Consider the following 27,432-nt stretch of genomic DNA (forward strand, 5'->3'; position numbering starts at 1 on the left):
ATTAGCTTCCACGGTTGGGAAACTCTGCTGTGGGGAAGAGCAAGCGAGCTGAGTCCCGGGACACGTGGGAGGCAGAGGAACTAAGAAGGGCCCCTGACAAGGGCCCCGGGGCAGGCTGGACGCCGTGATCCTCCTCCCACCCGTCTCTCCCACCTGTCTAGGCCGTGGTCCAGCTGGCTGAGGGCAGGGGCCAGCCGCCCCTCCAGGATGTTGTTGATCACCTGCTCCGGGTCATAGCTGTAGTGCTCCAGGCAGGCCAGGATGAAGCCCTCGCCAAGGTCTGGCAGCAGGTCCTTCACTTGGGAGATGAGTGAGTCCAGCTCCACGCCACACACGGCGGGGCCTGGAGCAGCCGCTGCCCCCAGGCACTGTGGGAAGAGCCAGAGTGAAGTAGGGGAAGGCTAGGTTGGGCCAGTGACAGGGCAACCGGCCCCCAACAGTGCTGGTCTCGAGTCAGGGGACCTGGTTTGAGTCCCAGCCCTGCCCCTCCTGGCCGAGGGGCCTGAGCCAAGTCACTTAAGTGAAAGGGGGTTCTACGATTTACCAGCTGAGCTACTTCTGGCTGTGTGACTTGGGGCAGGGCGCTTTCGCACAAAAAACACAGAGCCCTGTGCCTGGCATGGACTAGGCTCTCCATAAATGGCCATGGCTTCTATGAATCAAGTCCTTTTCCTGCTCGGACAGGTTGATGACTGAGGTCAGAGCGGAACAGCAACCACCGGACCTGACTATGTGGAGATGCTCTCCTTTGATTATCTCCGCCTCGATGAGGGGGATTCAGTGTATAGAAAGATCGAAGTGGCTTAATTTTTTAGGCTTTTAAGGAAATTCACAAATCAAAAAAACAACAGTAGAACTCCTCCATGTCTGAAATAAGCCAAACGGGGAAAAGGTGGGGGGGCGGGGAGGCACAAGGGGCTGTCATTCTCCAAGGTCCTGAGACAGCAGTCACGGGGCCTGGGGTCTAACAGGAAGAGCAGCAGCGTCTGTCAGTGGAGCATCGAGGGCCAGCCAGGCTCCGAGCACTCACTTCACACAGCAGCTCTGAGCATCATCCCACAGCCACATGGAGGTGGGGACAGTGGCGGTCCCCACCTTACAGGTGAGAAACCAAGGCTGATGTGAGGGACGTGCCTGAGGCCACACAGCTGGCGGGTGGCAGAACCAGGATACGTCCCTGAGCTGCCCGACCCCAGAGACTGTGTGGTCTTAATCCCCACATCATGCTGCCTCCTGACATGCAGGGAAGAGTCCTGGGCTCAGTGGCCAATCAGTACGGCCACAGACTTGGTGATGGTGAGTTCTGGAAAAGCCTGGAGTGAAAGCACTAGATCAGAGGTTTCCACTCTGTTTAGAGGAGAGTGCCAACAAGGATTTCACATGGAAAAAGCTCCATTGCTTCATCTTATGGAGGGGAAACTGAGGCTTTGACAGCTAAGCGACTTGCCTTCCTCACACCCCGCCCAGCATGCCCGCAGCTCAGAACCCTCTAAAGGCCACGCAGAGCTGACCAGCAGCTCGAGGCTGTCAACTCCAAAAGAAACCCTTTTCCCTCAGAGCAGGAACAAAGAAGGGAGGTTTCCCGCTGCCCCAACCTCTCGATGGGGCCAGGAGGGGCTGGGGAGCAGGGGAAGCACCGCTCCTGTCACACACCTCCTCTTCCTCCAAGTTCTGGGGAAGCGATGATGGTCTGCTGACCGCCTCCGCCGCCTCCACGACCCTGTTAGGATTCTCAGCCACCGGTGGGTCTTTGGCATTGGTGGCTTTCCTTCGGTCCACCCCTTCCCATGCACTCTCAACTGCCTGGAGGATGTAGGCGGTCCGAGTCTCGTCCCTATGAGGACGTGTTAAGGAGTCTCTTGGGAGGGCAGCTCTGAGGCAGCATTGTTTCTCAATCCATCCCCAGCATCTGACTGTACGGCTTCGGCCAGGGGCTGTCTGGGCTGCATCCAGTGGGCATCACGGGCACCTGGGCTACATGAGGAAACGGGCCAGGCAGACCACAGCCACACTAGCCTGAAAACCCGGTACCTGCCACTCAGCAGAAAGCAGCTCTGGGTAAAGACAGGGCCAGGGGCTGGCAGCAGAGCATCCTGGGACATGGCATTTGGACGATCCAGCAGCTCCTCCTCTGCACTGACCCCCAGGAGGAGGGCCCGGTGGGGACACTACCACTGGGCTTCCTGTCGAACCAGTTGCGTGCTTTCTGCAAAGGCTGGGGGCCCACAGGGTGTCCCTGAGACAGGACTGAGCAACCTACTCAGCCACCAAAATGGCCCGTGGGCCTGCTCGTTCCTGCCCCTCCTCCCTCTCCACTACCCTGGGTATTGCCAAGCCAGACGCTGGGGAGTTGCCCTAGACCCCCTCACTCTACTTCTAACCCAACCCCCACCAGCCAAAGTATGAAACTGACAATGTCGCCCTCTGCTTCACACCCTTCCATGGCTCCCCAGCACTTGCAGGGTTGACCCCAAACTTCTCAGTGAGGGCCATCCCTGGGCCATGAAGGTCTGCTCAGCCCCAGCTCATCTGCCATGGCCTAAACCCCCTCCCGCTAGACCCCTTCCCCTCAGCCCTCTGCAATCTGCACACAACATCTGTGGGCTCCTCAGATAGGCCTGCTCTGTCCGCTGTCCCCTAGGAACACTTAATTCAGGGTTTGGCCACCTCCTCTTCCTTGCGCTGTTCTCAACTTGGATTTCACTTCCGTGTGACACCCCCACCCCAAGCTCCACTGGGTTGAAGGCCTCCCTGGTTTCCCCTGACTCTGAATTTCTCCCATATGACACTCTAACTGCCTATTTAATTATCCATCTCTCATCCTGCAGTGAGGTCCATAAGGGCAGGGCTGAGTCCATCTTGGTCACACAGGTCCAGATGCTCAGCAAAGACTAGGGTAAGTAGGGCTGTATTTGCCCCAAGGATCAGAGCAGTCCTCTCCTCCAGAGACTGGGGCCGGGGCCTCGGCGGGTGTCTAGGGAAGGCTGGCCGCGTGTTCTGGGGCCAAATGTCCCTCCACTCCTGTGGGTCCGACCCAGTCAGGCCAGGCCCGTCCCAGGGGCTGCAGTGGAAGGATACAAGGCTGACGAGGCCTGCTGCAACAGGCTGATGTCATCGGCCACGGGAAAGAGCGCATCATAGTCCCGGAGGAACCTGCCAGAGAGAGTGCAGCGGGGCGGGGGGGAGGGTGTCGGGGGAGACAGGGCTGGAGCCACAGGGGCTGGAGCCACACGGTTTGCTGCAGGCCACTCCCCGTGTCTGCTGCCCAACCACAAATGCCAGAAGCTTAGACCGTGGTGAGCACATGGCAGGGGCTCTATTACGTAAGGTCTCCTGGGGCTGGTGGGAGTGCCACGGGCCCGTCCCAGCTCAGCCACACGCTCACCTCTTCTCCTGCAGCAAGGAGCTGAAGATCTGAAGGAACTCTTCGATAAAGCCCTGAATGTTGTCACAGCTGGAACAGGACACAGGCAAGATGAGCTCATTCCATGCAGACAATCTGCTGCTCCCTTCCTCGCCCGCTCACCCCACCCCTCTGCCAGGCCTCCAGCCAGTTGGAGGAAAGAGGCATTTTTCTCAGTTTCCCATCTTTGCTCAGCAACCCTGGAGCAGGGGAAGGACAAGATGAAGTGAGGGAAACACCTCTGCTGGGCAAGGGGAGGGGGCTCTTCCACCCGGGTGGGGCAGTGGCTCCCGAGTGCTTACCTGCTTTCTAGGACTGGGAGAAGGCAGATCTGGTTCAGGAGGATGTGAAAAATCTCCAGTAGCTTCTTCCTGGAATGGGAGAGCCTCTGCCACAGGTCACCTAGCAGCCTTTGAAGGCCACAGAGAAAAAAGAAGTAGATTTGAGAAGCAAAAAAGGCACCAAGGGAACTTCTTCCCAGCATTTGCAGGCGCCCCTTGCCCCCCAACCCCCGCACCCGCCCCCAGGGGCTGGGAAAGCCTCACAGTTCGCTGTTGACAGCAGGTGGCAAAAGGCTACAGGCTCTGAGAGGCCGGCTGGTTCCAGGGCCACTTCTCAGCTCAAACAGGGGGGTCAGGAACCAGCAGGCCAAGAAGAGCTTGGAGCAACAGCTGAAGGGAAAAGGCTTCAATACCGAGGCCGGGAGGCCATTAGGTAGGGAGGCACCAGCCAAATCCGCATGGCCCTTGGTCCCACCCCCTTGACTTAGAGATGGGGATGCCAAAGCCCACGGAGGGCAGGGCCCAAGCTGGGGCTTCTCTCTCCCGCAACAATACTCTTAGTTTTGTCCCCGCCTCACTTGCTATCTTCAAGCCTCCTCTTCTTAATTGCAGACTCCAGTTCGGGAATTGCTATTTCGTAAAAGGAAGCTAGCCTGTGGTGGCACACGTGGGTAAAAGGCTGGATTAGCTCACAAATATCACACTTCATTAGAAAAAGCAAAGCAAACTCAAGGGAGTGGGAAGGCCTATTTCTTGCTCCCAAATTGTCACCACAGTTTTCTCCCGGGACCACCCTGGTTCTTCCTGAAGTTCACCCCAGATTGTCCCGCAGTGGCTGGTCCTAGGAAGAGCCTCATGGGAAGTGCCCTGGAGCTACTTCCCCCATTCATATGGGAAACCAAGGCCCAGATAGGCTCATTCTAACAGAGCAATGAGAGGGCCACCCAGACTCACTGGGGTTTGAGGAACAAATACAAAGTGACTTTTGTCTTGCTCAAAAACTGCCAGCAGCTCCCTACCTCTTATGACATCAAAGTGTAACTCCTCTCTGGTACATCCGTACCTGGCAGAGTATAGCCAACTCTGCTTTTCACCTCAGCAACCTCACAGCCACCCCTTCTCAACTCAGATTTAAACTCTCCATCCCCTAAATTAGGAGATTGGGATTAACATATACACACTACTATATATAAAATAGATAACTAATAAGAACCTACTGTATAGCACAGGGAGCTCTACTCAATGTTCTGTAACAGGGCTTCCCTGGTGGCGCAGTGGATAAGAATCTGCCTGCCAATGCAGGGGACAGGGGTTCGATCCCTGGTCTGGGAAGATCCCACATGCCGCAGAGCAACTAAGCCTGTGCTCCACAACTACTGAGTCTGGGCTCTAGAGGCCGCGAGCCACAACTACTGAAGCCCGCGCGCCTAGAACCTGTGCTCCACAACAAGAGAAGCCACTGCAATGAGAAGCCCGCGCACCGCAACGAAGAGTAGCCCCCGCTCGCCACAACTAGAGAAAGCCCGCACGCATCAACGAAGACACAATGCAGCCAAAAATAAATAAATAAATAAATAAATAAATAAATAAAAATTAAAAAAAAAAATTCTGTAGCAACCTATTGATATATGGGGAAAGAATCTGAAAAAGAATGGAGATATATACATATATATGTATAACTGATTCACTTTGCTGTACACCTGAAACTAACACAACGTTGTAAATCAACTATACTCCAATAAAAATTTCAACAAAAGCGAAAACAGAAACTCTTCATCCCAGCCACACGCTTCCTGATCACGCTCACCCCTGTGATTACTCCTCCCTGGAACTAGATACACAGAACTCAGAAGATCGCGTTTTTACAACTTAAAATGCAGCTACCTCTCTTCTGGGGTGTAATTCTATCTCTGAACATCTTAAGCTTCCCAAAGCCAGAAATGCAGCTGACGTGCCTAGGACAGTGCTGAATCTGCAGCAGGCACCCTGTAAACATCTGTCTGTGGATCGGCTGGCTGCTGACAACTTTTTCCTAGTGTGGTGCTGTGCGTAGCAGAGGGTAAGCAGGCCCAAAGAGGCAGGTCTTACGAGGCCCACAGCCTGGCACCCAGAAGACAACAGAGAGGGTAGTTTGGCTAAGCAGAGTCAGGCGTTGCCAGGATACACTGCTGGTGGGAGGGTTAACTGAAACAACCCCTATAGAGGGTGATTTGGCGAGATCTGTGAAAATTTTAAATGCATATACCATCTGTTCCCACAATTCTACTTCTAGGAATTTATTTCTCAGATATACTTGTAAAGAGGTACATAATGACCCGTGTGCAAAGTTATTCTTTACCGCAATTTTTTTGTAATAGCAAACAGTTGGAAAAAACCTAAATCTCTGGGGGCTGGTGTCCCACACAACGGAATTCTACCCAGCCATACCAAAGACTGAAGGTGCTTTATGCACAGATGTACATTAAATTTAAAAGTAAAATGCAAACAGTACATACAGTCCTCATAATATGCCAGTATATTAAATATTAAAAAGAGGGCGGGAGATTTATAATGTGTATATTTGCTTATATGTGCATATTTACATGCATATATCTGGAAAATTCCACAAAAAAAACTAACACGATGCTTGTGTGTGAGGAACAGAACTGGGGAAGGGGGAGAGGGAGGCTTTTCAATGTGTATTTTATACTTTTTGAGTTTTGAACCATGTGAATGTATTATTCATTCACAGAATTAAAGGACAGAAAGAAAGGAGGGCGGAGAAGGTTGTTCTGAGAGAGATTAGCTAGAGGGCTGTTTGGGGAGGTAGCCCCTTGACCAGAGCCCTCTGGGACTGAGGGGCTGCTTCGCTCAGCGGGTGTTCCTGGCCTCCAGCACAGTTGGAACAGGCTGAGCCAGCCCCAGGCTGTTTGTGGGTCAGAGGCAGTGTCACTTGCCAAAGGCAGGGTCACTCGCAGTCAAAAGTGTTTTCTTTTCTTCCTCCTCATCTTGAGATGGGTGGAGCTGCTCCCCTGCCACCTCGGGTACCTAGCAGGAAAGTCAGCTCTTCCGGAAATGACCCTCTCATCTCCAAAGACCCTTTCCAAAGCCATCTGCGCCATGTTTGGGAAAATGCTTTCACAAAATGGTAAAATGCTTATGGTGAATGAAAATAAGTCTAAGAACAGCATGATCTCTCATAGTGATTTTCATTTCCTACCTTTGGGGATTTCCCAAAGTTCCTACAAGCATTTGTCACATTTACCATGAGAAAAGATACCTTATAAAAACTGTGACAACATTTTTAAGAGTCCCATCCTAACCCCTTCCTTCTGGGGAAAGTGTGGATCAGTGCTTTATTCTAACGTTCTCCAGGAGGCTGATCAATCCTCATGTCTGATTTTCGCGAGCTGAGGAGATCCAGGCGGGCTCAGGGCACCAGCTGCCATCTCTGGCACATGCCAGGGCTAGATACATGTTTTGTTGAATGGGTGAGCAAATGGCCGAATGGACAGAGGGCTGGGTGGACAGAGCTGGGCAGCTCCCAGAAGCTCCTGCAAACGGTGGGGAGAGACGCCTGGCAAGAACAGCCAGAGGCCACTGAGAACAGGGCAGCCCAACCCCACCTCGCCCATCCCCACCTTCTGCCATTGTCAGGCAGCGTGCCAGTTAGCAGCCCACCCCACCACGCACCCCTTTCTCACTGCACACAGAACAGATGCCCATGGTGCTAAGTGGGCAAAGAGGGTCTCCCTCCCCGCCCTGTATCCCCCTTTGTATCTTTCTTCATCACAGCAGGATCTTTCTATGAGTTCTTTGGATAAAAGCCTCCAGGGCCTCCCTCCTGCCTGCACAATAAAGGCCCCACTCCCTGCCAGCACACATCAAACCAAGTCTGACTTCCCTGGAGCCGTATCTGGTTGTCGCCTGCTCCCCATGCCCACACCCGCCCCTCGTGTCACACTCCACTCCCCTGTTCTCCCTGGAACACACGCTGGGCCTCCGCAGGGTTCACTCCGCCAGCCTGAACGCCCTTCCGGCCATGGAAACCTTCCTCTGCCTGGAAGGTTGCTGTTCATTCTTAAGACCTCATTTAAGGGTCGTCCTGAAACCTTCTCTTATTTCACCAGATAGAACTTTGCTCCCTCGTCTGTGTTCATAATTCGGCCCCAACAGCTGGCGCCACACGGGTGCACATCTGCTCATGTCCTCACGTGTGCTCTTCCCTGGGCTGGAGGCTGAAGTCCTCAGCCCGCTCCTTATCATCTGTCACTCCCTGTGCCTGCCTGTGACAGGGGCTCTGAAACAAAACGGGACTGAATTGAAACTGCCCGACTCTTAGGTTGGTGTTTTTCTTCCTCCCCTCCCCTGTCCTTAGCCCCAAATAGCAGTGCTTCTCAAATGCAGCCTCCACACAGGCAGGAGCTGGAAGAGGGCCTGGTGCATGCTAAGCACCCAATAAATACTTGCTGAACGAAGATGTGAACTCCAACCTCGACTTCAACAGCCAGAACTACCTCTGTACCTGTAACAGAAGTCGTGTTTCTGGAAGGTTGGGCAAGCCAAAGGGAAGATATCCAGAAAGGCCCAGAGTGTGGTGCACGTATCACAAAGGTAGAGAACGATGTCCTTTAATTCCTGTCGCCAAAGGAAAACACGGCATTATTCTCCTCCGCCCCCAGGGACAGCTCTGTAGAGGGTCTGAGACAAAGCTGACCAAGCCGGGGGTCCCCAACAGACAGGTGAACGCTGGAGGTCCGGGCAAAGACTGGCTGGTCCATCTCTAGAAGCACGATCTGGGGAGCTCAACCCAAGCCTCGGGTCTTGCTACTGTAGTTCCAACAGATGCACAGCTGGGGATCTCTAGGGTGACTTCTAGCTCTGGGCTAATACGATTCTCTCTCTCATTTTTTTTTTAAATTAAATATACATATATTTTTTGATGTGTACCATTTTAAAAGTCTTTATTGAATTTGTTACAATATTGCTTCTGCTTTGTTTTGGTTTTTTGGCCACAAGGCATATGTGGGATCTTAGCTCCCCAACCAGGGATCGAACACGCACCCCCTGCACTGGAAGGCAAAGTCTTAACCACTGGACCGCCAGGGAGGTCCCCTGGGCTAATATGAGTCTCTCTTGGAAGTTGAAGGAGAACCCATCCCTGAATCTGAAGACAGCGCCTGAGGTCCCGCACAGAAAGTACATCCCAGTGAGGACAAGAATAGCCCACCCCACTTTCCTTAGAGTTTGAAGCGCCTGCACAGAACAGGGAGTGCGTCCTCATAGGCTTCCCTGATTCTCACGATGACGCTAACAAGCAGGCTGGGATCTCCATTCCACAGATGAGGAGACTTATCTGTAGAGACTTCTCTGCGGTTCAGAGGGGTAACATGCCCTGCTCCCACAGTACTCGGTGTGCCCTTTTCTGAAACACTTGTTTAAGGCCTGTTTTCCCACGAGATCGCAAGCTCCAGGAGGGCAGCTCACAGCTGCTTCGTTCCTCCTCTATCTCTGGTGCTTAACACAGGGCCAGATGCACGTCCAGGCTCCTTAAACATTTACCTCCCATCTGTCATCCCCATTAGATTCTGAGTTCCACGAGAGCAGGCGCCATGTCTGCTTCTGCTCACTGCTTCACCTTCACGGCCCAGCCTGGGGCCTGGCACGTGCTAGGGGCTCCTCCACGCAAATCGGCGCAGTGGATGAAAGGCTCAATGAATAACGCACCCAGGAACCTGTCCACCTGAACTATGTGAAGACTAAACCTCCATCCTGTTCCCTCCGCTACTCCATAAATGAAGCTCCCAGTGAAAAGAGAAGGCCTGCTGAAACGCTCTAAACCTGTGTGACGGGAACAGCTGCCTGTGGGGTTGGGGTAAAGGGCTGTGAGCAGGGGAAGAAGCTGCTGGGCCTTCTACTGGCCAGAAAGAAGCTGGGCTGAAGGGCAACCTCACCAGAAGAGGCATGTCGCTGGGGGTCAGCCGGCCCCTCTCCTCAAGCTTCTGGGGTGTGGCGCAGGCCCCGTCCCCTTGCAAACCACAGTGCTGGAGGATATTGCTGAAGACCTGTGAAACACAAGAGATGACTCTCCCACATCCTGTCGAGCCAGCAGCTAGGACCCCCATCCTGCAGCGAGGGACTGGTGATCCGAAAACTGCTTGGAATCTTTAGAATATATGCCAGCGTTCCTGGGACACCAGCTGAGACAGTGACCTTCTCAGAGAGCAGAATGAGAGTGGAATCTGTGTCAAAGTGGAATAATGGGGGCACCCTTCTTGCAGGATTGTGGTGAGGATTAAAATGACAAAATGTATGTAAATCCTGTGGATATTACCTGGATAGACTGGACAAGTGTATGGTGATGAATATTTAAGAGTTACAGTCAGTAACATATGTTTTTGGATCCCCTAGAGATGGCGATTTATGGGAACTATATTGAAATAAAAGACAAATCAACAGTGAGGGGAAAACAGAGCCCATCATAAAATCATGTAAGTATTTAACTGATTGTGCTATATTTTAAGTATGCTAGCATGTAAAATTCTAAGAGTTACTGTGAACAGCGGTTATCTCTTGGTGGTGGGATTATGGAGGAAGATTAATCTCCCTCTTTCTGTTTTTTTCTCCTTTTTTTTTAAATTTTCCAAATTTTCTACAGTGAACATTATTTCATCTGATTTGAGAAACGTACAGGGGTATCCTTAGAGGCAGATGGCTGTTGACAAACAACACAAAATGCACCCCAAGCTCTTTCTGTATGAGTGCTGGATAGCCCTTAGATTTCAGTCCTGTTCAAGAGAGGAAAGGATGAATTCAAAGGAGCGAGGTGAGGGGTGCAACACAGAGACAGTCTGGAGGTGTATCTGGGGTGGGGGTGGGGGGAATTTCTCTCAGACTCTTCCAGGAAAGTTGAGGAACATCAGCAGGTAGGAGAAGGGCTCTGCCTCCCCTGGGCAGGGCTGAGAGTCAGTCAGTACCTGAAGGATGGTGGGCATGGTTTCATTCAGGTCATTATAGTAACTTGGCTGTTGGAGAAAGATGTTTCCTGAAAAGAGAAGAGAAAAGTAGGAATTGGGAAAAGACAGTGAGGGTGGAGAGGACACAGTACAAATGGTTGCCAGCATGTTCTGTGACCTTTCTCCCCTTTCCTAAGCCTGCGTGCACAAAAGCAGTCTTGGCCCCGGCCCCGCTGGCACAGAGCTTTGGCCCAGCCTAGAAACTTCCCCAGGGTGAGGGAGGGACCTTGCTCAGTACAAGTTAACCTTTTAAGCACCTCTGCCCAGCGAATTACATAAAAGACCCTCCCTGGTCAACCAGCTCACCCTGCCATCCCCAGGGAATGATCACACTTGGGCACTGTGCTTTGTATGACAGCACTGGCTTTGTAAATGGGAGCTAGTCATCCAGGAAAATTAGGAGACAGGATCACTCTGCTCAAGAAACCTGGGTGCTACAATCCAGGAGTCTTGCCAGGCCACGCCTCTAGTAATGTGAGGAGATTCTAGGGAGAAATTTCTCTAGAAATTCTCTTACCCTCTGCTTTTGAATCTGCTAGCCATACTAATCCCTACTCCAAGGTGAGAGGCCTGCCAGGGACCTGGAGATAGATTTACCACACATTTGCACTTATTCCTATAAAATGAAGCCCCTCTCCGAGTGTTCACTATCCTCCAAGTGCTGCTGCTGTGAGTGCGGAGGTTAGAGCATACGGTAACTGGAACAGAAACTGAGTGTTCTGGCTGCCCAAATGGGTGGGGTAGGGGGGGAGGGAAGGAGGATCACAGCTAGCTGGGGGACATGATGATGCAAAATGCCACTGCCCTTAAGAAGAGGCCTGGGTTCCTCATCCCACTACAATCCCAGGACCTAAGGCTGGCTGACTGTCAGGGTGCTCTGACCTCTAGGTGTCCTCTGTCTTTGGGCAGGTCTGTCCTCGGTTGCCTTAATGATAACCCTGCAGCCCTCACCCTATCCTGGAGGATTTGAAAATGAATGAGATCAAAGGCCAGATGGGGCTGGGTGAGTAAGCGAATCACTAGGTGGCTAGACTTTCTATAAGCACCTTCCTGGAGGCCACTTCATTCCTTGATTCCAGAAAGCTGAGTTTTACCAGCAGGAGCTTCCTCAGCACCTCCCATCTGACCCCTCAACCTGTGAAGGTACTCTCTGACCATCTGTGCCCACGTGCTCCTGACAGGCGGGGAGTGACTGAGCTGTCTCCCCACCAACCTCTGCTCTTCCTCATAAAACCCTCCTAGCAATATCCTCAAGGGCAAGTTTGAACTCCTGACCATGGCATGAAGGGCCTGTAAGATCTGGCTTCTGCTGGCATTTCCGGCCACCCTCTTCCCATCCCTCGAATTGCATTCTTCCCTCACACCATCCTCAACCTCACACAATGAGCCCTGTCCCCTCCCTCTGCCTGCAGTGACCTCCCAGAGCTAAGTCCACCATAAGGCAGGTGTCACCCTCTCCAGGCAGAGTCTCCTGACCCAGGCATCAGGAGCAGGTCTCCTCCCATAATTCCCAGGCCACACAGCGGTCCTCACCACTCCTGGACCACTGGGCACAGGGAAAGGCACTCTTTCATAATACTTCCCATGCTTAGGCCTGAGTAACAGGGATATTTTATAAGCATCAAAATAGATCACATTTCACAATCTACCCTTGGGGTCTTCGGAGTCTCTTTCTTCTCCTTTATGTGACTCCAATGACACTGAAGATCTGACTTTTGGTCTCTTAAAGAAATAATTAAAAAAGAAGGGACAGCAATGGCCTCCCTTGAAATGTCCCTTCTCAGACTGAAGCAGTTCAGAAACCCAGGGTGGATGCAAGGTATTGCCAAAGAGATCAGTGCTGTCCTCCACAGGGCCAAGGCCTCATATACTCCTGCTCTGGCAAGGCATCTCCAAGAGAGTCTAACTGAAGAGCCCTGCTTTCACAATTACACTTGCTGATTCACAACACCAGCCTTAAGGTTGAAAAAAAAACGGGAGGCGGGGACAGGGCAAGGACTGGGCTTCTGCCCAAAGGACAATTGGCCAGTTCCCTTGCTCCCCCCTTGTCTCCTTTGTCAACCCTCTTCCAGCTGATCTGCTTTGCTCAAGAGCTTCTGTGGTAGAGAAAGTGGAGGCTGCCCCTTGCTGTGTCTCGTGTCTTCTGCTCAAGGGTTGGAAAGACAGCTAGTGTGTGTGTGTGTGTGTGTGTGTGCGCGTGTGTGTGTATGTGTGTGTGTGTGTGCGCGCGTGCGTGCACACGTGTTGAAGGGTGTAGAAAAGGGGCCTGCAGACGGAGAGGCAGACAGACAGACACACACACACAATATGAAGGGGCTCCTGATGCCTGATCCTGCCCTCTTTTCTGTGAACCAGCTTCTGTGAGCCAAAGAAAGGGCTCTCCTTTATAAGCCAATTTAGGGTTCTCAATCTGGGGATGAGAATATTCTAAAACAGCTCAAACTCTATGAGGGGGTATGTTTTCCTGGAGACAAGCTTTCATCTGATTCTCAAAGGAGTCAGTGACCCAAAAGATTAGGAACCCCGGCAACAGGCGGAGCTCTCTCACACCACCCTCGCTTGTCTGGAAATGCGGCCAGAGAGCACCTCTGCCTGGACCCTCACAGCCGTCTACAGCCCACGGACCTAATGCTGCCCTTGCCTCTACTTACAACCCGCTCCCCCACCTCACATTTTCTCCAGAGTCGTTAAGACTCCTCCCTCCAGCTGACCTCACTAAGCCCCACTTTACTCCCAGATGTGTCCTTTTCTGCCCCAGCAGCCCAAGCAGGCTCTCACCTTCAAACCCACACTGAAGCCCTGGCCTCCTCCATGGCCTCCCATCACCACCCTCCCCACCTGCATGCTGCCAGATTAACCTTGTTGCCAGATGGCTCCCCACCCTGCTCCAAGCTCCTAGAGGCTCCCACAGCCTGGTCACAGTAAGAGCCCACACTTACCAAGTGCCTGTAACGTGCCAGGCTCTGTGCTGAGCACCACCTCATATTTAATCCCCACAACCATCCTACAAGTTGGTCTTCCCTTTCTTCAGGTGAGAAAACTCAGGCTTAGAGTGGCTAACTGACTTGGTCAAGGTGACATAGCCGGGACTAGAGCTGTGGATTAGGCAGTTCAACTCTAGAACCTGCCTTCTTAGCCACCAAGCGATACTGCTCCCCAAGTGCCAAAGCCTGGCATGGAGCCCTCCTTGATCTGGCCCCAGCTTCCTCCCCTGGCTCCTGCGCTGCCCTCCCAGAATGCTCCACTCCAACCAAACCGGCCTAATAATTGTTTCTCTAACTAATCGTGCCTGCTTTTGTGCACTCACCCCAACCTCTGTCTAGAGTATAATTATTAAGGGTCTTTCCCAGGGAAAATAAAAGAAATTAACTGATGATCAGGCAATAATTAGATTTGAATGAGAAACCAGAGGTCGTTCCAATGAAAAAGCTGGATGTGAAATTTCATACACATTATGCTCTAATATGTTTTAAAAAAAATACAAAGAGAAAAGACTAGAAGGGAATAATCACCAAATCATTGTCTCTGGTTGCAGGAATTTAGTAATTGCTTTCCTGTTTCTTTACACTTTATATTCTTTCAAAATTTTCTAAATTAACATATATTACCTTTATTATTGCGGGGGGTGGGGAGGAAGGAAGGAAGGGAAGAAGACATTTCTAGGGATAACTGCGCTCTGTAACTGGGCATTTGGAAGTCTCTATCCTACAATCTCAGGGTGAGGAGTGCTGACAGGGGTGTCCAGGGTGAGTAGCTCTCCGTGCCAGTCCAATGCCATGAGTGGCTATTCAAAGACGAGTCCACTGCGGCACTGTTCCCTCTGTAACCTTCCCAACAAAGCTTCCGCCTCTGAGTGAAACTTCCAACCCATGGCCTCCTGATGGGATCCAACTGCTGATGTCTGTTCCCTTCACAACCCCAAAGGGTCCTCCCTGAACTCTGCCCCAATCTGTTCTCAGCAGCAATGCAAATCTCGACATTTCTGAGGCAGCCCCATTACCCCTGAGGCAGGGAGTGGCCAAGGGCAAGAGCTTGAGAGTCAGGCCCAAGTGACAATCCCAGCCTGGCCACTCATTAGTCACGGCCTCTCAGGCAAGTCCCTTACATTTAACCTCAGTTTCCTTAACTGTAAATGGGGATGATGACACCACTGACATCACAGGGTGACTGGGAGGATCAACTGAGATGACATATGAGGAGCGTCGGCAGAGTCGCCAGTGAGCACTCAAATAACCGTTAGCTGTCGCCACCGTTCTTACTCTCATTGCCGAAGCAAACTCCCCGACTCCTTCGACTGTTTGACGTGTGGCCTAATGCTAGGACTCCAAGATCCTGGAGCAGCTGCGTGATGCCCATTTTTGTCTCCACTCTCCCACCGCCACTTAGTCACTTCTTTCAGAGTTGACACACACGTCCACTAAGACATTTCCAAGCACCACCCACTGCTGCTGCTCTGAATCCCCCTGTGCTCATCCGGGCGCCCGCCCTTGGAATGTGGGGGCCATCTCTGTGCCTCCCCGCCCTGCCGCCCCCAGGCCACAGGCCCTACTCACCTATCATCTTCTGCAGCAGCGGGGAGTTGCCTTTTCCAAAGAGCACACAGAGGTCCAGGATCTTTGGGATGTCAAACAGGAAGTTGTTGTAGAGGATTTCTCCAAAAGCAGAGGGGGAAATGAAGTGATCCTAAGGAATAGTGCAGAAAGGATGAGAGACTTTCCAAAAACACGTGCATTGCAGGGTAATAGCAGGCTCACAAGAAACAACCTTCAGGTCCATCTGCAGGGGCCTGGCTAACAGAAGAAGCTCTGTCCACACCACGGATATGTCTGAGCCTCGTGGACTGACCTGGAGCAGTGGTCACACTTCATCTTAATGTAAACAGAAGCAACAGCTCACTATAAAACCATCAGCTGGGGAATCATTCTAAAATATTTATGTGTAAATCACCATGATGTCTGGGATTGTTTAAAATACTCCAAGAAAAACAGAAAACTCAGGGGGAGGGAGCAAACAAGATGTTGATACCTGTTGAACCCAGGTAATGGGTACGTGGGAGTCATTATACTTTTGTGTATATTTGAAAATTTCCATGCTAACAAGTTAAAAAAACGAAAAAGCAAGATACTATTTTTAAAATAAATATGCGCGCACACACACACATTGAAAGGAAAAACGTTTCCTGAAGGAACATGCACCCTGACAGTGGTCATTTTGAGGGGAGGGAATTTTGTGGATGACTTTCATTATCTACAAAATATTTTTGTTATGTTTGAGTTGTTTAGAGACAGCATTATTATTTTTAAAATCAGGGGGAAAAAAAGTAAAGGTTTTTAAAAAGCACATACGAGTTCCTCTAAAAACTCAGAATCAATGTTTTCGCCCTCTGACGCACAAGGAGGGCACAGTCACGCGCCACCTGGCACAGGGCCCTCGGCTCCCCATCGATGAAAACATTGGGTGTAACGCAGGCGACCCGGTGACTGAGAGGATAAGGGAGGTGGCACAGATTTCTTCCCCAATGGTGGGAATAAAAGCAGAGGGGAGACAGAGGAAACATGATACTTCCAGAGCCTTCCTTCCCAGGGGTGAGAGCCTGGCACAGAGGTGTCAGGTGGCGGTGGTGACCTGTCACGGGATCCGCGGCTTACTTTGGATTCCTTGTGAGTGGACATGCGAAGGAAGGTGAGAAAAACACTTCGGTGGAGGCGCTTCTCCATGTCAACGACCTCAGGGGCCGGGGCCACCCACTCGTCGAACTTTCGGGGGACATAGTGCAGGTAGGAGTCCAGGCACTTCTGCAGAGTCTCGTCGAAGACAACCTAAGCCAGGCGACAGAGGACAGCAAGGGCTCGTCACTGAGGCCCAAGGGCGTGTGGGTAGACTGTGCAGGGCTCACGGCCCATCAGCCCTGGACTGTGGCAAACACTCCAACCCCAAGGGACCGAAGAGGTATAAATCAGCCGAGGGCTAAACACGAGTTTCTAAAAATGATGTGTTGGAAGGCGTTGTGTAAACATCATTAAGACTGTGATACAAGTCAGAGCAATCCAAACCACAGTTTGCTGTTAAGGATCCAGTGTAAGAAGTAGAGAAAAAAAGCATCTCCTGGGAGAGAAAAACAACAGCACCCAACCAATGGCATGTCATGTGCTTTGTCTTAGCGTGAATTTTGATAGAATGTTACCTGGCACCAGAATTTATCGTGAGGCAGGGCCAGGAGCCAGTCGAGGTCATTGGCTACGAAGGTGGCGCGTTCCAGGTACTCCTCCACTAGGGCGGGAATGTTGTCTTTAGGGGGCGGTTTGTATAACACAAAATACCGGTCTGCCTTCTGCTCGGGGTGCTACGGATCCAAAAACCACGTGTTAACGTGGCAGAGGTTAGTCAGTGAGGGCCCATTTGCCAACCCACAGCAATGACAACACTGGGCTGTTCCAACCGGTGACTCTCAAGCATAAAGAACTGAGTGTCTCTGACCAAGGGGGCTTGGTTGCAGCCAGGGAACACCAGGCGGGCATTAAATACCATGTTTTTTGGAGAATATTTAATGACATGGGGAAAGGTTAAGGGAAGAAAAAGCAGGACACAAACCTCTCTATTTTATATAACCAGTTTGGGGAGTAAAAAAAAAGTACACATATTTAACACATTCACACACTGGTACAGATTTTTTTTAAAAGTGTGTGTGGGGGGGTGGCAACCCCCCAAAGCTAACAGTGGCTATCTCTAGTGGAAGGGATTATGACTTGACTATATTCTCCCATTAAAAAAAGAACATGTATTATTTTTTAAATTATTTTTTTAAATCATACAAGTGAGGCATGAGCATCTTTTCTTTCAAAAACTCACAATAGTACAGAAAGGTGAGTCGCCTGGCCCATACCCCCAGCCCCTGTGTCAACCCAGAGGTAACCCCTCACCATTCCCTGAGCATCCTCACAGACCTTTTCTAAGTATTTACATTAAAATGTGCCCATATGAGGCATTTGTTTGGGCCCATTTTCATCTCTCTGACACAAACAGTATCATACTGTACATATCACTGTGCTATACCCTTTGTATAATCAGAAAAAAACCTCAGTAATTTTTTTTTCAAAGATGCTAATCAGGTAATTGCAGGTCTCAGCTTAGCATCACAAGCTCTCTCTTCCAACCCTTACCTTGCCATGAACAAATCTTACTTTGTTCACCATAAAGAAGAGAAGATGAGCTCAGTTTTCTCTTCTGACTACATAAGGGCTGCTTTCTCTGGGGGGGGAGGTGATAACAGGAAGAAGGCTGGGCTGTGTCTCAGCTATTATCAACCACAATCCACCCACTTCCAGGTCTGTCAATCCGGGGGGGGGGGGGGGACAGGAGAACCACAGCTGATTGGTCAGTCTCCTCGAGAACCACCTACACCTCCCAACTGCCTAACACAAGTTTGCAAATTGGTGTCTTTGAGTCCCGCAGAATTCCTTGGGGGTCACCTGCCAGGTGGGTATTCAGGACCCGTCCCATTTAAATCAGAATTTATACAAAAGGAATCCTGCTGCCTGAAACAAGTTCAAAACTACTCTCTAGGCCCTAATTTCATCTCCTTGGTTTTCGAGTTCCCCTCCTGCCTTTGTCTGTTGACATCTCACCTCTTAGGTCACTTCTCAGGCCAGGCTACTCACCCCACTCGCCCAGCAGACACACACATACACAAACCCCTGAGAGTCTACCTCCCTACAATCCTACACATTTACTGGCACCCTGCTGGGCACATGAAGAAAGGCATCCGCGTGCTTCCAGAGCCCACTCTGCAGAGGGGAAGATGCACATCTAAGCTATCAAATGAGCACAACACAGACAGCTCAAACCCGGCAGAGGGACTGTGAGATTAACTGCGCCTGGAGGATGAGGGGCCGCTTCCCAGGGCCGGCAGCATCTGAGCTGGCCCTTGGAGGATGAGAAGGATTTTTAGGTGGAAAACACAGTATTTTTATGGAGGCATAAAAATGGGCCATTTAAAAAAAAAAAAAAGGGCACAGATTGCACCAGGCGGTGGGAGATGGATTTGGAGGGAGAGATGCTAGAAGGATAATAAAAGCCATCACTCACGAAGGACCTGCCCTGTGTCGGCTGCTGAGTAGGCCTGTCCCCGAGCCCATTTCTTTTTTACCTACAACAACTATTTCAAAGGGAGACAGTATTCTCCCCATTTTACAGAGGAGGAAACCAAGACTCAGTCAGATTCAGGAACTTTGCCAAGGTCACAGGGCTAAGGAAGCAATTGAGGCAGTATTTGAACCAAACCTGACACTGCAGACCTACTAAATGACCTAAGGTACCACGTGTCACCCTGGTCTCACTGCTCATCCATCTCACCCCAGCTCTGACCTCACCTCCTCCAGGAAGTCTCCCAAGTCCCACTCTGACTAGGTTAGGGGTTTCACCCAGGCTCCCCAACACCTGCACTCTGTGCTTCCCCGACTGTAGCACTTGTTAAATTGTATCAGAAGTGCTTGCAGATCCGTGGTTGCTGTGGAAGGGGACAGAGGAAGGGATAGATTATAGGGGGGGCACCAGGACACTTTCAGGAGTAGTAGAAATGTTCATTATCTTTTTTTTTCTGGCCGCACCACACAGCATGTGGAACTTCCCCGACCAGGGGTACCAGGGATCGAACCCATGACCCCTGAAGTGGAAGTGCAGAGTCTTAACCACTGGACCACCATGGAAGTCCAGAAATGTTCATTATCTTGATTATGGTGATGGTTTCATGGGTGTATGCAGATGTCAAAACCAATCAAATCGTATACTTTAAATAAATACATGCAGTTTATTGTCCTCCAATGATACCTCAATAAAGTGATATAAAAGGAAGGGCCTGCCTTCTCCTTCTCCCCCACTACCCTGCAGGTCTCTGGAGGGAGTCTAAGTCTTGCTCACCACAGCAGTCCCAACCCCTAGAACAGTGCCTGGCATCGAGCAGACTCTCCATATACATTTGCTGATTGAACAAAGGAATGCATGGAGGTAATGAAGGACCAGATCCTGCCAGGGTCTCTGAAGAACCTTCAATGCCACGCTCAAGAGTAGGGGCCATGGGGCTTCCCTGGTGGCGCAGTGGTTAAGAATCCGCCTGCCAATGCAGGGGACACTGGTTCGAGCCCTGGTGTGGGAAGATCCCACATGCCGCGGAGCAACTGGGCCCTTGAGCCACAATTACTGAGCCTGCGCGTCTGAAGCCTGTGCTCCGTAACAAGAGAGGCCACGATAGTGAGAGGCCCGTGCACCGTGATGAAGAGTGGCCCCCGCTTGCAACAACTAGAGAAAGCCCTCACACAGAAACAAAGACACAACACAGCCATAAATAAATTAATTAATTAATTAAAAAAAATCCCATGACCATCTCAATAGACAATAGAAAAAGCATTTGACAAAATTCAACATCCATTCATGATAAAAACTCTACTTAAAATTAAAAAAAAAAAAAAAAAAAAAGAGTAGGGGCCACTGGGGACTTCCCTGGCGGTCCAGTGGTTAAGACTCCATGCTCCCAATGCAGGGGGCATGGGTTCGATTCCTGGTCAGGGAACTAAGATCCCACATGCCACATGGTGCAGCCGAAAAAGAAAAAAAAAAAAAAAAAAAAGAGTAGGGGGCATGGAAGATTCCAGGGCAAGGAGCAGCAGGCTCCAACTGTATCTTCCACTCTTCAGGCCTGGCTTAGGTCCCACTTGCTCCATGAAGCTTTCTGAACATTCTCTGCCCATCAAACTTCTGCTCTGTTTATCTTGATAAGAAACTGTTTTGGACTGTTCTCCAAATGCTCCACTTATATGAGTCTTGTCTTTCTCAAGAGCTCATTCACCCACTTTGGCCCAAGACTTGATTTCTTTTGGATCTTCAATAGTAAGTATGTGCATCTGCACGGTAACTACTCAATAAACAGTAGCTTCAGCTATCACTCTGCAGAGGCAGCATGATGGCTGTCCCTTTGCTGGAGATCTTCTTCTCCCAAGTTGGGACTAAAGAGACAAATACAGGGTGGGTACATCTCTGAGGACAATCTTTCAGGAGCTGCTGGTGGCCTGCAGCACAGCCAAAAGACTGCTCCTCAATCAAGCAGCTGTCTTCCTGAGCTCGTCTCTCTTCCCACCCTACACCCCATTCATAATGCCGCTGTCACCGTCACAGCTGTCATCACCGTCTTCATTGAGTGCTCACTATGTCCTAGGTTCAGTGCTAATTCACAGGCATCTCATTTAATCCTCACAACCACCCCCGCAAGGCTGGTTCTACTGTTACCCTTTTTTGGATCCTGAGGCTTAGAGATGTTAAGTAACTTGCCCAAAGTCACAGGGCCAAGTCTGTGTGACATTAAACACAAAGCCGGGCTCCTTAACTCTGCTTCCACCCCAGGTGGTTGGTGTAGGAGTTAGGCTCTCAGGAGTCCAGGCCAATAGACTCAGGTCCTCCTGCCAGGTCCACCCTCCTCCCATTGCTCTGCCCGGCTAGTGCTTATTCACCCTTCAATACCCAGTTCAGGATCCCCCTCTTTCTGGAAGGAGTCCCTGGCAGTGTGTGCTCTCCCACCACCCTAAGACCTCCTCGTACCCATACACCCCGCTGGTCTGGATCAGCAGCCTGAACTTCCTTCCATCAAATCCTGATCATGCTGCAGAGAACTACCAGTCTGCTTTCTCCCCTCAAGGGCAGGAACCACCTCTTTTCTCTTTGTAGCTCCAGTGCCTGTCACAAAGCGTGGCTAGGGTCCTTGACTCATTTACTGAATGTCTCCTGAGAGCTACTACGTGCCTGGCACTGGAAAACCAGAACAAAGGGAAGGGCCCGGTCCCTGCTCCCACGGAGCCCACAGTCTAGCAGCCCAGGTGTCCCGTACACGGGGAAGGACTGAGGTGGGAAATCAGACCCAAGGAACCTGTCTCCACCGGCGCCGTCCAACAGAACCTCTGCAGTGACAGAACTGCTCTAGACCTGGTCCGTGCTGGCCAATACAGTAGGCTCTCACCACATGGGACTATTTTAACTTAAATGAACTAAAACTAAATTAAAAATCCAGTTCCTCAGTTGAACTAGCCACAATTTCAAGAGCTCAAGCACCACACGTGGTGAACAGCTAACATATTGGACAGAACAGTTCTCGATTTTCTGATCAATAACCCCCTTACATAAAAAGATTATGAATACAAGGGTATATTGTACAACACAGGGAACACAGCCAACATTTTATAATAACTATAAATGGAATATAACCTTTAAAATTGTGAATCACTATGTTATACACCTGAAACATATGATGTTGGACATCGACTCTACTTCGATTAAAAAAAAAGTTATAAAAAAGAAACAAGAGGCTTTATAGCAGAAAGGTTAAGGGTATGGGCTCTGGGGGCAGCCTAGCTGTGTTCCCATCCTGGCTCCCCTAATTTTCCAGTTTTATGACCCTGAACTTTTAGTTTCCTCATCTGTAAAATGGGGACAACCAAAATGCCTACTCAGAGGGCTGTGGTTTGGCTTACATGCCAGGTGAAAGGTTTGGCCCAGAGCGAGTGCTCTATAAATATTAAGTACTATTATTAGAGAGTAGTTAGGAAATAATAGGAAGCCATCCAGAAAGCAGGAAATAAAACACCAAGCTCTTGTTTCCCACAATTTTACTCAAGCTCCCAGAAAATACTTCCTCCCACCTTGTTCAAGTAAGCTCATATTCTTGGGAAAACAGCAAGGGGGTATGGGAACTCCAGTCCCTGCGTCTGTCTCCTTCTCCAGCACCCTGGCACCTCTCTGCGGCTCTAATCTCTCCCCGCAGCTGGTAATCGGCATGCTCACAGCCTCATTAATTTTCAGTCTCACAAGCCCTGCCAGGTCTGTGTGTGGCGCTTCTCAGCCCGTTCAGAACTGACCTCTGAAATCAGTGTGCCCCGCCAAAGTGGACAGCAGCTGGGACAGCTCTGAAAAAGGCCCATCCGAAACCTGAGCACCTCCCACAGCGTCCAATCCCCAGACCCAGCTTTGGGCCAGCCCCTCCGCTAGGCCAGCTCAGGCTGAGTCAGAACTGCCATCAGACTTTGATTCAAAATGAAATGCTTTGCGGGCAAGGTGTGGGGTGGTGACATGGAAAATACCACTCAAATTCAAGCTGCTCGGAAAGGAAATTTCTACACTGGGCCTGGAAGGACCTAATAGCGTCCCGACTACTGAATTACAGACTGTGGCCCTTGGGTCATTCTAGAACAGATAAAGAAGGAATTTACTTTGTGCTTCTGAAATTGCAAGAATGATAATATCAGGCTGAACGGCCTCAAGGCACCGGCTCACCAGCGCTGGTGAAGTCCTCAGCTTCCCTGTCTTCAGGTCCTTGTGGGTGATCTGGAGTTGGTCCAGGGGCAGAGCTGGCATTGTGCTGCATTGACCCTCCTGAAAGGAATATGGATGGGAAGAAGACAGCAGACACAGAGGCTCCTGGGGGCAGGGGCCTGCTTTGGGGCTGATCCCAGAGCCAGGAGAGAAGCTTCAACCTCTGGCCTCAAAGGCTTCAAAGGCCTGGTTCCTGTACCTACTAATCTAGACCAAAGTGACTTTTTTGCCTAAAGCAGCAGTTATCAGCTGAGGAGGAAAACACTCCCCAGGTGACTCCTGATATATTCCCACCCAATTTGAGAAGTACTGGTTAAAAGTACCTAGATTATCTTTATTATGGCTCCAGGTCCGTGCCCTCCTTGGCCTGTGAACTCTGTGAAGACAGTACCTGGGCTCTCCTTCTCTTGCTACCTTTCCTGTGACAAGCATAGGCCTGATACAGAGGTGGCTTCATCAAATATTTCATGAACAACTGAATATGAGGATACTTTTCTTACCACTCTAACCAGATTTTAAGTCTTTTGGGGGTTGGAGCCATGGGCCTTTCTTCACTTGCAGAGGGAGTTAAGAGTTTACAACCTTTCTAGTCTTCAAGGAAGAAGGACATGGATAAACAGGAGGACGAGGGAGGTCAACAGAATTCACAGAAAACTGCCAGAGCGAGCTCCTTTCTAGAGAGGCACAAACTGGCCTCAGAGTCAGTGAGCAGCAGACACCACGTCTCCTGTCTTCCCATCCAATGCTCTTTTCTCAATACAACTTGGCCTGACCTGCGGAAGGACATGCGTATTGGCTGAATCATGGCACAGAAGTGACTCAGGCCTCAGACATGCCACAAAAGGCCAGCACAGTCTCAATGACGACATGAAGACATAGCAAGGCTGGGATGAGGAAATCATCACCTCCTGAACCCTCACAGAGGAGCTGAGGGGCACGGTCAGCCACGAGTTACTGGAGTCCCAGATCTCAGATATTAGGCCTGGCCCTGGTGTTATGAAGACAGACTGATAAAGCAGGGTCTCTGCCCTGGGGGAGCTTCTGATCCAATAATAATAATGACAATAGCAGCAGCGGAAACATGCTTCTCATGTGCTGGTGCTCTTCTCAGTGCTTTTCTCAGCATGAACTCGCTTTATACACCTTAAGTTGCTTTACATGTATTAATGCTGGTAACAACTCTAAGGTTGGTACTATTATTACCTTCATTTTATCAATGAGGTAACAGAGGCTTGGAGAAGATAAGAAACTTGCCCTAGGTCTCAGAGTTAGTGGCTGGTGAAGCAGGCTGGCTCTTAACCATTCGCTGTACTGAGTCTAGTGCACTTGAGCTGGTGGGGGCTGTGGCTGTCGGAGAAGCATTTCTAGAGGAGTGCCTGAAGGCTCAGGAGAGCCTGAGTTGAGTCTTGAGAGTGGAGACTGGCCAGGGAAGAAGGGTGTCCCAGGCAGAGGAAACGGCAGGAGCAAAGGTAAGGAGGTAGGGAGCAGCTTGGTATACAAGGAACCTTGGTTCAGGGGCTGCTTTAAAGACTGTGAAGATATCCATCTTCACATGGGATGCAAAGAGAGAGGTCCAGTCTGTCTAGTCCTCGAGGCTTGTTCCAGCTCTAGGATCTCAGTGGATAGTGGATCAGACACATGGTCCCCGTGTCTGAGCTTTCATCTTTCACCTTTGCAAAATGTAGATAACACCATCTGTTGTATATCATTACTTCTAATCAGTTACTATCTTACTAGCCTTTTGCAATAACCCAGATAAGAACAAGGATTATTATGCTCAGATGTCCAAAGAGGGGCCCTGATTTGCTCAGGTAAATACATGAGTGGCCAAGTTGAAACCGAAGCCCAGCTCTTATGCCTGGGCACCTGGGTCTCTTGTGCTGAATATGCTAAAAATACTTCTTTCCTAACCCCTCGGCGATGCTGGGAGGGCAGCTAGAAACATCAGTGGTCAGCTCACCAGTGCAGAAGTCACAAGCCCAGTCCTTTCCATACTCACCTTCCAAAGACAGTAATGGGAGTGTCCAGTGTGGGGACCTAGGGTGGGGAAAGAGTCATAAGGAGGAGGCGGCTCTCCACCCTTATAATTCTAGGCCCCATAGTTCAGGCCTAGACAGGTAGAGACAGCACCTGCTTTTGGAAGAAATCTACTCCTACAAGCCAGTGCCTGTAAGGGTAGTTCAGACCCAGGCTGGTGTGATGGTTGAAAGAGAAGTTTATAGTTCTACAGCCTGGGTTCAAATCCTGGCTCCATCCTACCCATGTTGAGACCTTGAGACAGTTCCTTAACTCCTCTAAGCCTTGATTTCCTCATCTGTAAAATTGGGATGATAACAGTACATAATCTCATAAGCTCTCAGGGTTGATATGAGAAGTAACCAGTACTAAGTCATCAGGATAGTACTTGGTACATAATAAGCACTCAGTAAAGTTCACTTGTTATTATTCAAGTCCCAATCATAAGCAGAGCACTTTGGGCTTCCTCAGTTACTCGACAAACACTAACTGAATACATTCTGGGTCCTGGGCATGTAAATGACTATCATTCCGTGTTGTTAGAGCTGTAACTGGAAATTTCCAGAACAAGCACAGCAGAGAAAGGAAGGATGTCACAAAGAAGATGACTTACAACCTGGCTGTTGAAGGATAGGAGGAAAAGATGAAAAGGAAGGACATTCCAAGCAAAGAGCAAGCATGAGTAAAGGCTCAGAGCCTGTGGCTTTGAAGGAAGAGGGAGACATTTGGGATGGCTGAAAACACAGGTCAGAGAGGGGGTGACAGAAGTGGAGAGAAGAGGTTGGATAGGAAAGATGGAGCCATTTTAAAAAGAGCCTCAAATGCTATGCTGAAGATTTTGGCCTTTCATTTGAAGGCAATGAGGCGTCATTTAAGTAGAGGAGAGACACCATCAGAAAGAGAAGATAATAACCTGGTGCAGGAGAGGCCTTCTATGAACCACTGGAGGGCAAAAACTGTGTTAATTAACTGTGTTAATAGGCCATTCAAAGAGTTTTTGAGTACCTACTATGTGCCAGGCACTGAAGCCTGCCTGGAGAACCCTAAGGCGGGCAAGTAACAGACCTGATTCTGCCCTTCATAGAGTTTACAGTCTTGATGGTTAAGACAGATATGAACCAGACAGCCATACAAACAAGTAAAACTCAACATCGTGAGTATGCTATGCAGGTAAGGCCCTTGGGACTATGACAGCATTTAACAGAGAGAACTAACTTGAGGGAGAGAGGATGTCAAGGAAGTTTTGAGTTTTCATCTCAAGTATGAGTAGAAATTAACTAGGCAACGACTGGACTCTAAGTTCCAAAAGGATAAGGACAATGATCATGATGATATCTGTGCCCCACCAATGCATCCTCAGTGCCAAGCAGGGCAGTAGATGCCAAAAATTAGGAAAGGGCCCCATATTGACCAATTTCAATAAGTCCTGGGAGCATCCCCAGGGATACTGCTGCCTCAGTTTCTGTCTTCACCCTTCTGGTCTCAATTCAATATTACTCTTCTCAGAGACCTTACCAGACTGCCCTATCTAAAGTATTCACTCCCCTAGTTACTGTCATATCTTTAATTACCTAGCGCATTTATTTGTCGTTGACTGTCTCCGCCCATTAGACTGTAAGCTCCATGAGGGCGGGAGCCTTGTCTGTCTTGCTCTGTTTGTATCCCCAGTGCCTAGATCTGTGCCCGGCACATAGAAGGCGCTGGACATATATTTGTTGAACGAATTAATGAACGCTGAGGAAACTGAAGCTCAAGGTGAAGTGGGAGGATCGTGACTCGTCCAAGGCCAAGGTCACTCTCGGGCCGATCCTCCAATCCGAGACTCTAAGCTCTGGCGGCCTAATTGGGCGGGGGGCGGTGGAGGGGTAGGAGGAACGGGGCGACTCGCGGCCCCTGGGGCAGCGTAACCCTTAGCCCTGCCGTGTAGGCAGGGAGGCCCGAGGCCGCGTAAGGCACGGCTGCGGCCCTTCCCAGGCCCGATGCCCCACATCTGGCAGGGCCCAGCCACGCACTCACCTCGGCGGCTCCCCTGCCGGCGCTGTACCGCCGCCGCCACAGCCGCCGCGGTCCACGATGACAGCTCCCACAGAGCCGGCACTTCCGGGGTCAAACTGAGATTCCGCAGGCGCAGACAGGAAGCCTCGGCCCGGCCCCGCCCCCGAAGCCAACTACCGCCGGGAAGCCGGGCCCGGGGCCACGCCCCCAGCCGCAAGACTCTGCCCCCATAAGGAACAGCCTGGCTGTAGTCACGCCCACTGTCCCCCCTTAGCTCCGTTCTTGCTTTTGCAGAGCGAATGGAAGGTGGGTGGAGAGCAGGTATGGTTCCACCTCTTGGTAAAAACAAGTATGGTACCTGGGTTCTTTAGGATCCCAGGCCTCCACCTCC

General features: G+C 50.5%; 1 protein-coding gene across 9 annotated transcripts in view; it reads right to left on the reverse strand.

The window, feature by feature from the left end:
• Window positions 1-27,215, reverse strand: part of ASCC2 (activating signal cointegrator 1 complex subunit 2) — a 39,298-nt gene extending 12,083 nt beyond the window's left edge. The window contains exons 1-15 of one of the 9 annotated variants that reach the window (XM_082417284.1): window positions 27,063-27,184; window positions 25,030-25,067; window positions 22,992-23,090; window positions 16,864-17,022; window positions 16,328-16,498; window positions 15,233-15,362; window positions 10,641-10,708; window positions 9,618-9,728; window positions 8,189-8,301; window positions 4,263-4,337; window positions 3,706-3,813; window positions 3,386-3,454; window positions 3,079-3,153; window positions 1,654-1,834; window positions 154-368 (exon numbers count right to left, since the gene is read on the reverse strand). In XM_082417284.1, the coding sequence (XP_082273410.1) occupies window positions 154-368; window positions 1,654-1,834; window positions 3,079-3,153; window positions 3,386-3,454; window positions 3,706-3,813; window positions 4,263-4,337; window positions 8,189-8,301; window positions 9,618-9,728; window positions 10,641-10,708; window positions 15,233-15,362; window positions 16,328-16,498; window positions 16,864-17,022; window positions 22,992-23,072 (1,556 nt within the window). In that variant the 5' untranslated portion in view covers window positions 23,073-23,090; window positions 25,030-25,067; window positions 27,063-27,184. Of the gene's footprint in view, window positions 1-153; window positions 369-1,653; window positions 1,835-3,078; window positions 3,154-3,385; window positions 3,455-3,705; window positions 3,814-4,262; window positions 4,338-8,188; window positions 8,302-9,617; window positions 9,729-10,640; window positions 10,709-15,232; window positions 15,363-16,327; window positions 16,499-16,863; window positions 17,023-22,991; window positions 23,091-25,029; window positions 25,068-27,062 lie in introns of all 9 variants that reach the window. The other 8 variants (XM_082417286.1, XM_082417285.1, XM_082417283.1 and 5 more) reach the window with 8 other exon arrangements.
• Window positions 27,216-27,432: the final 217 nt, after the last annotated feature.

The sequence above is a fragment of the Balaenoptera physalus genome, assembly GCF_965194825.1.
Source record: "Balaenoptera physalus genome assembly, chromosome: 12".
Classification (NCBI taxonomy): Eukaryota; Metazoa; Chordata; class Mammalia; order Artiodactyla; family Balaenopteridae; genus Balaenoptera; species Balaenoptera physalus.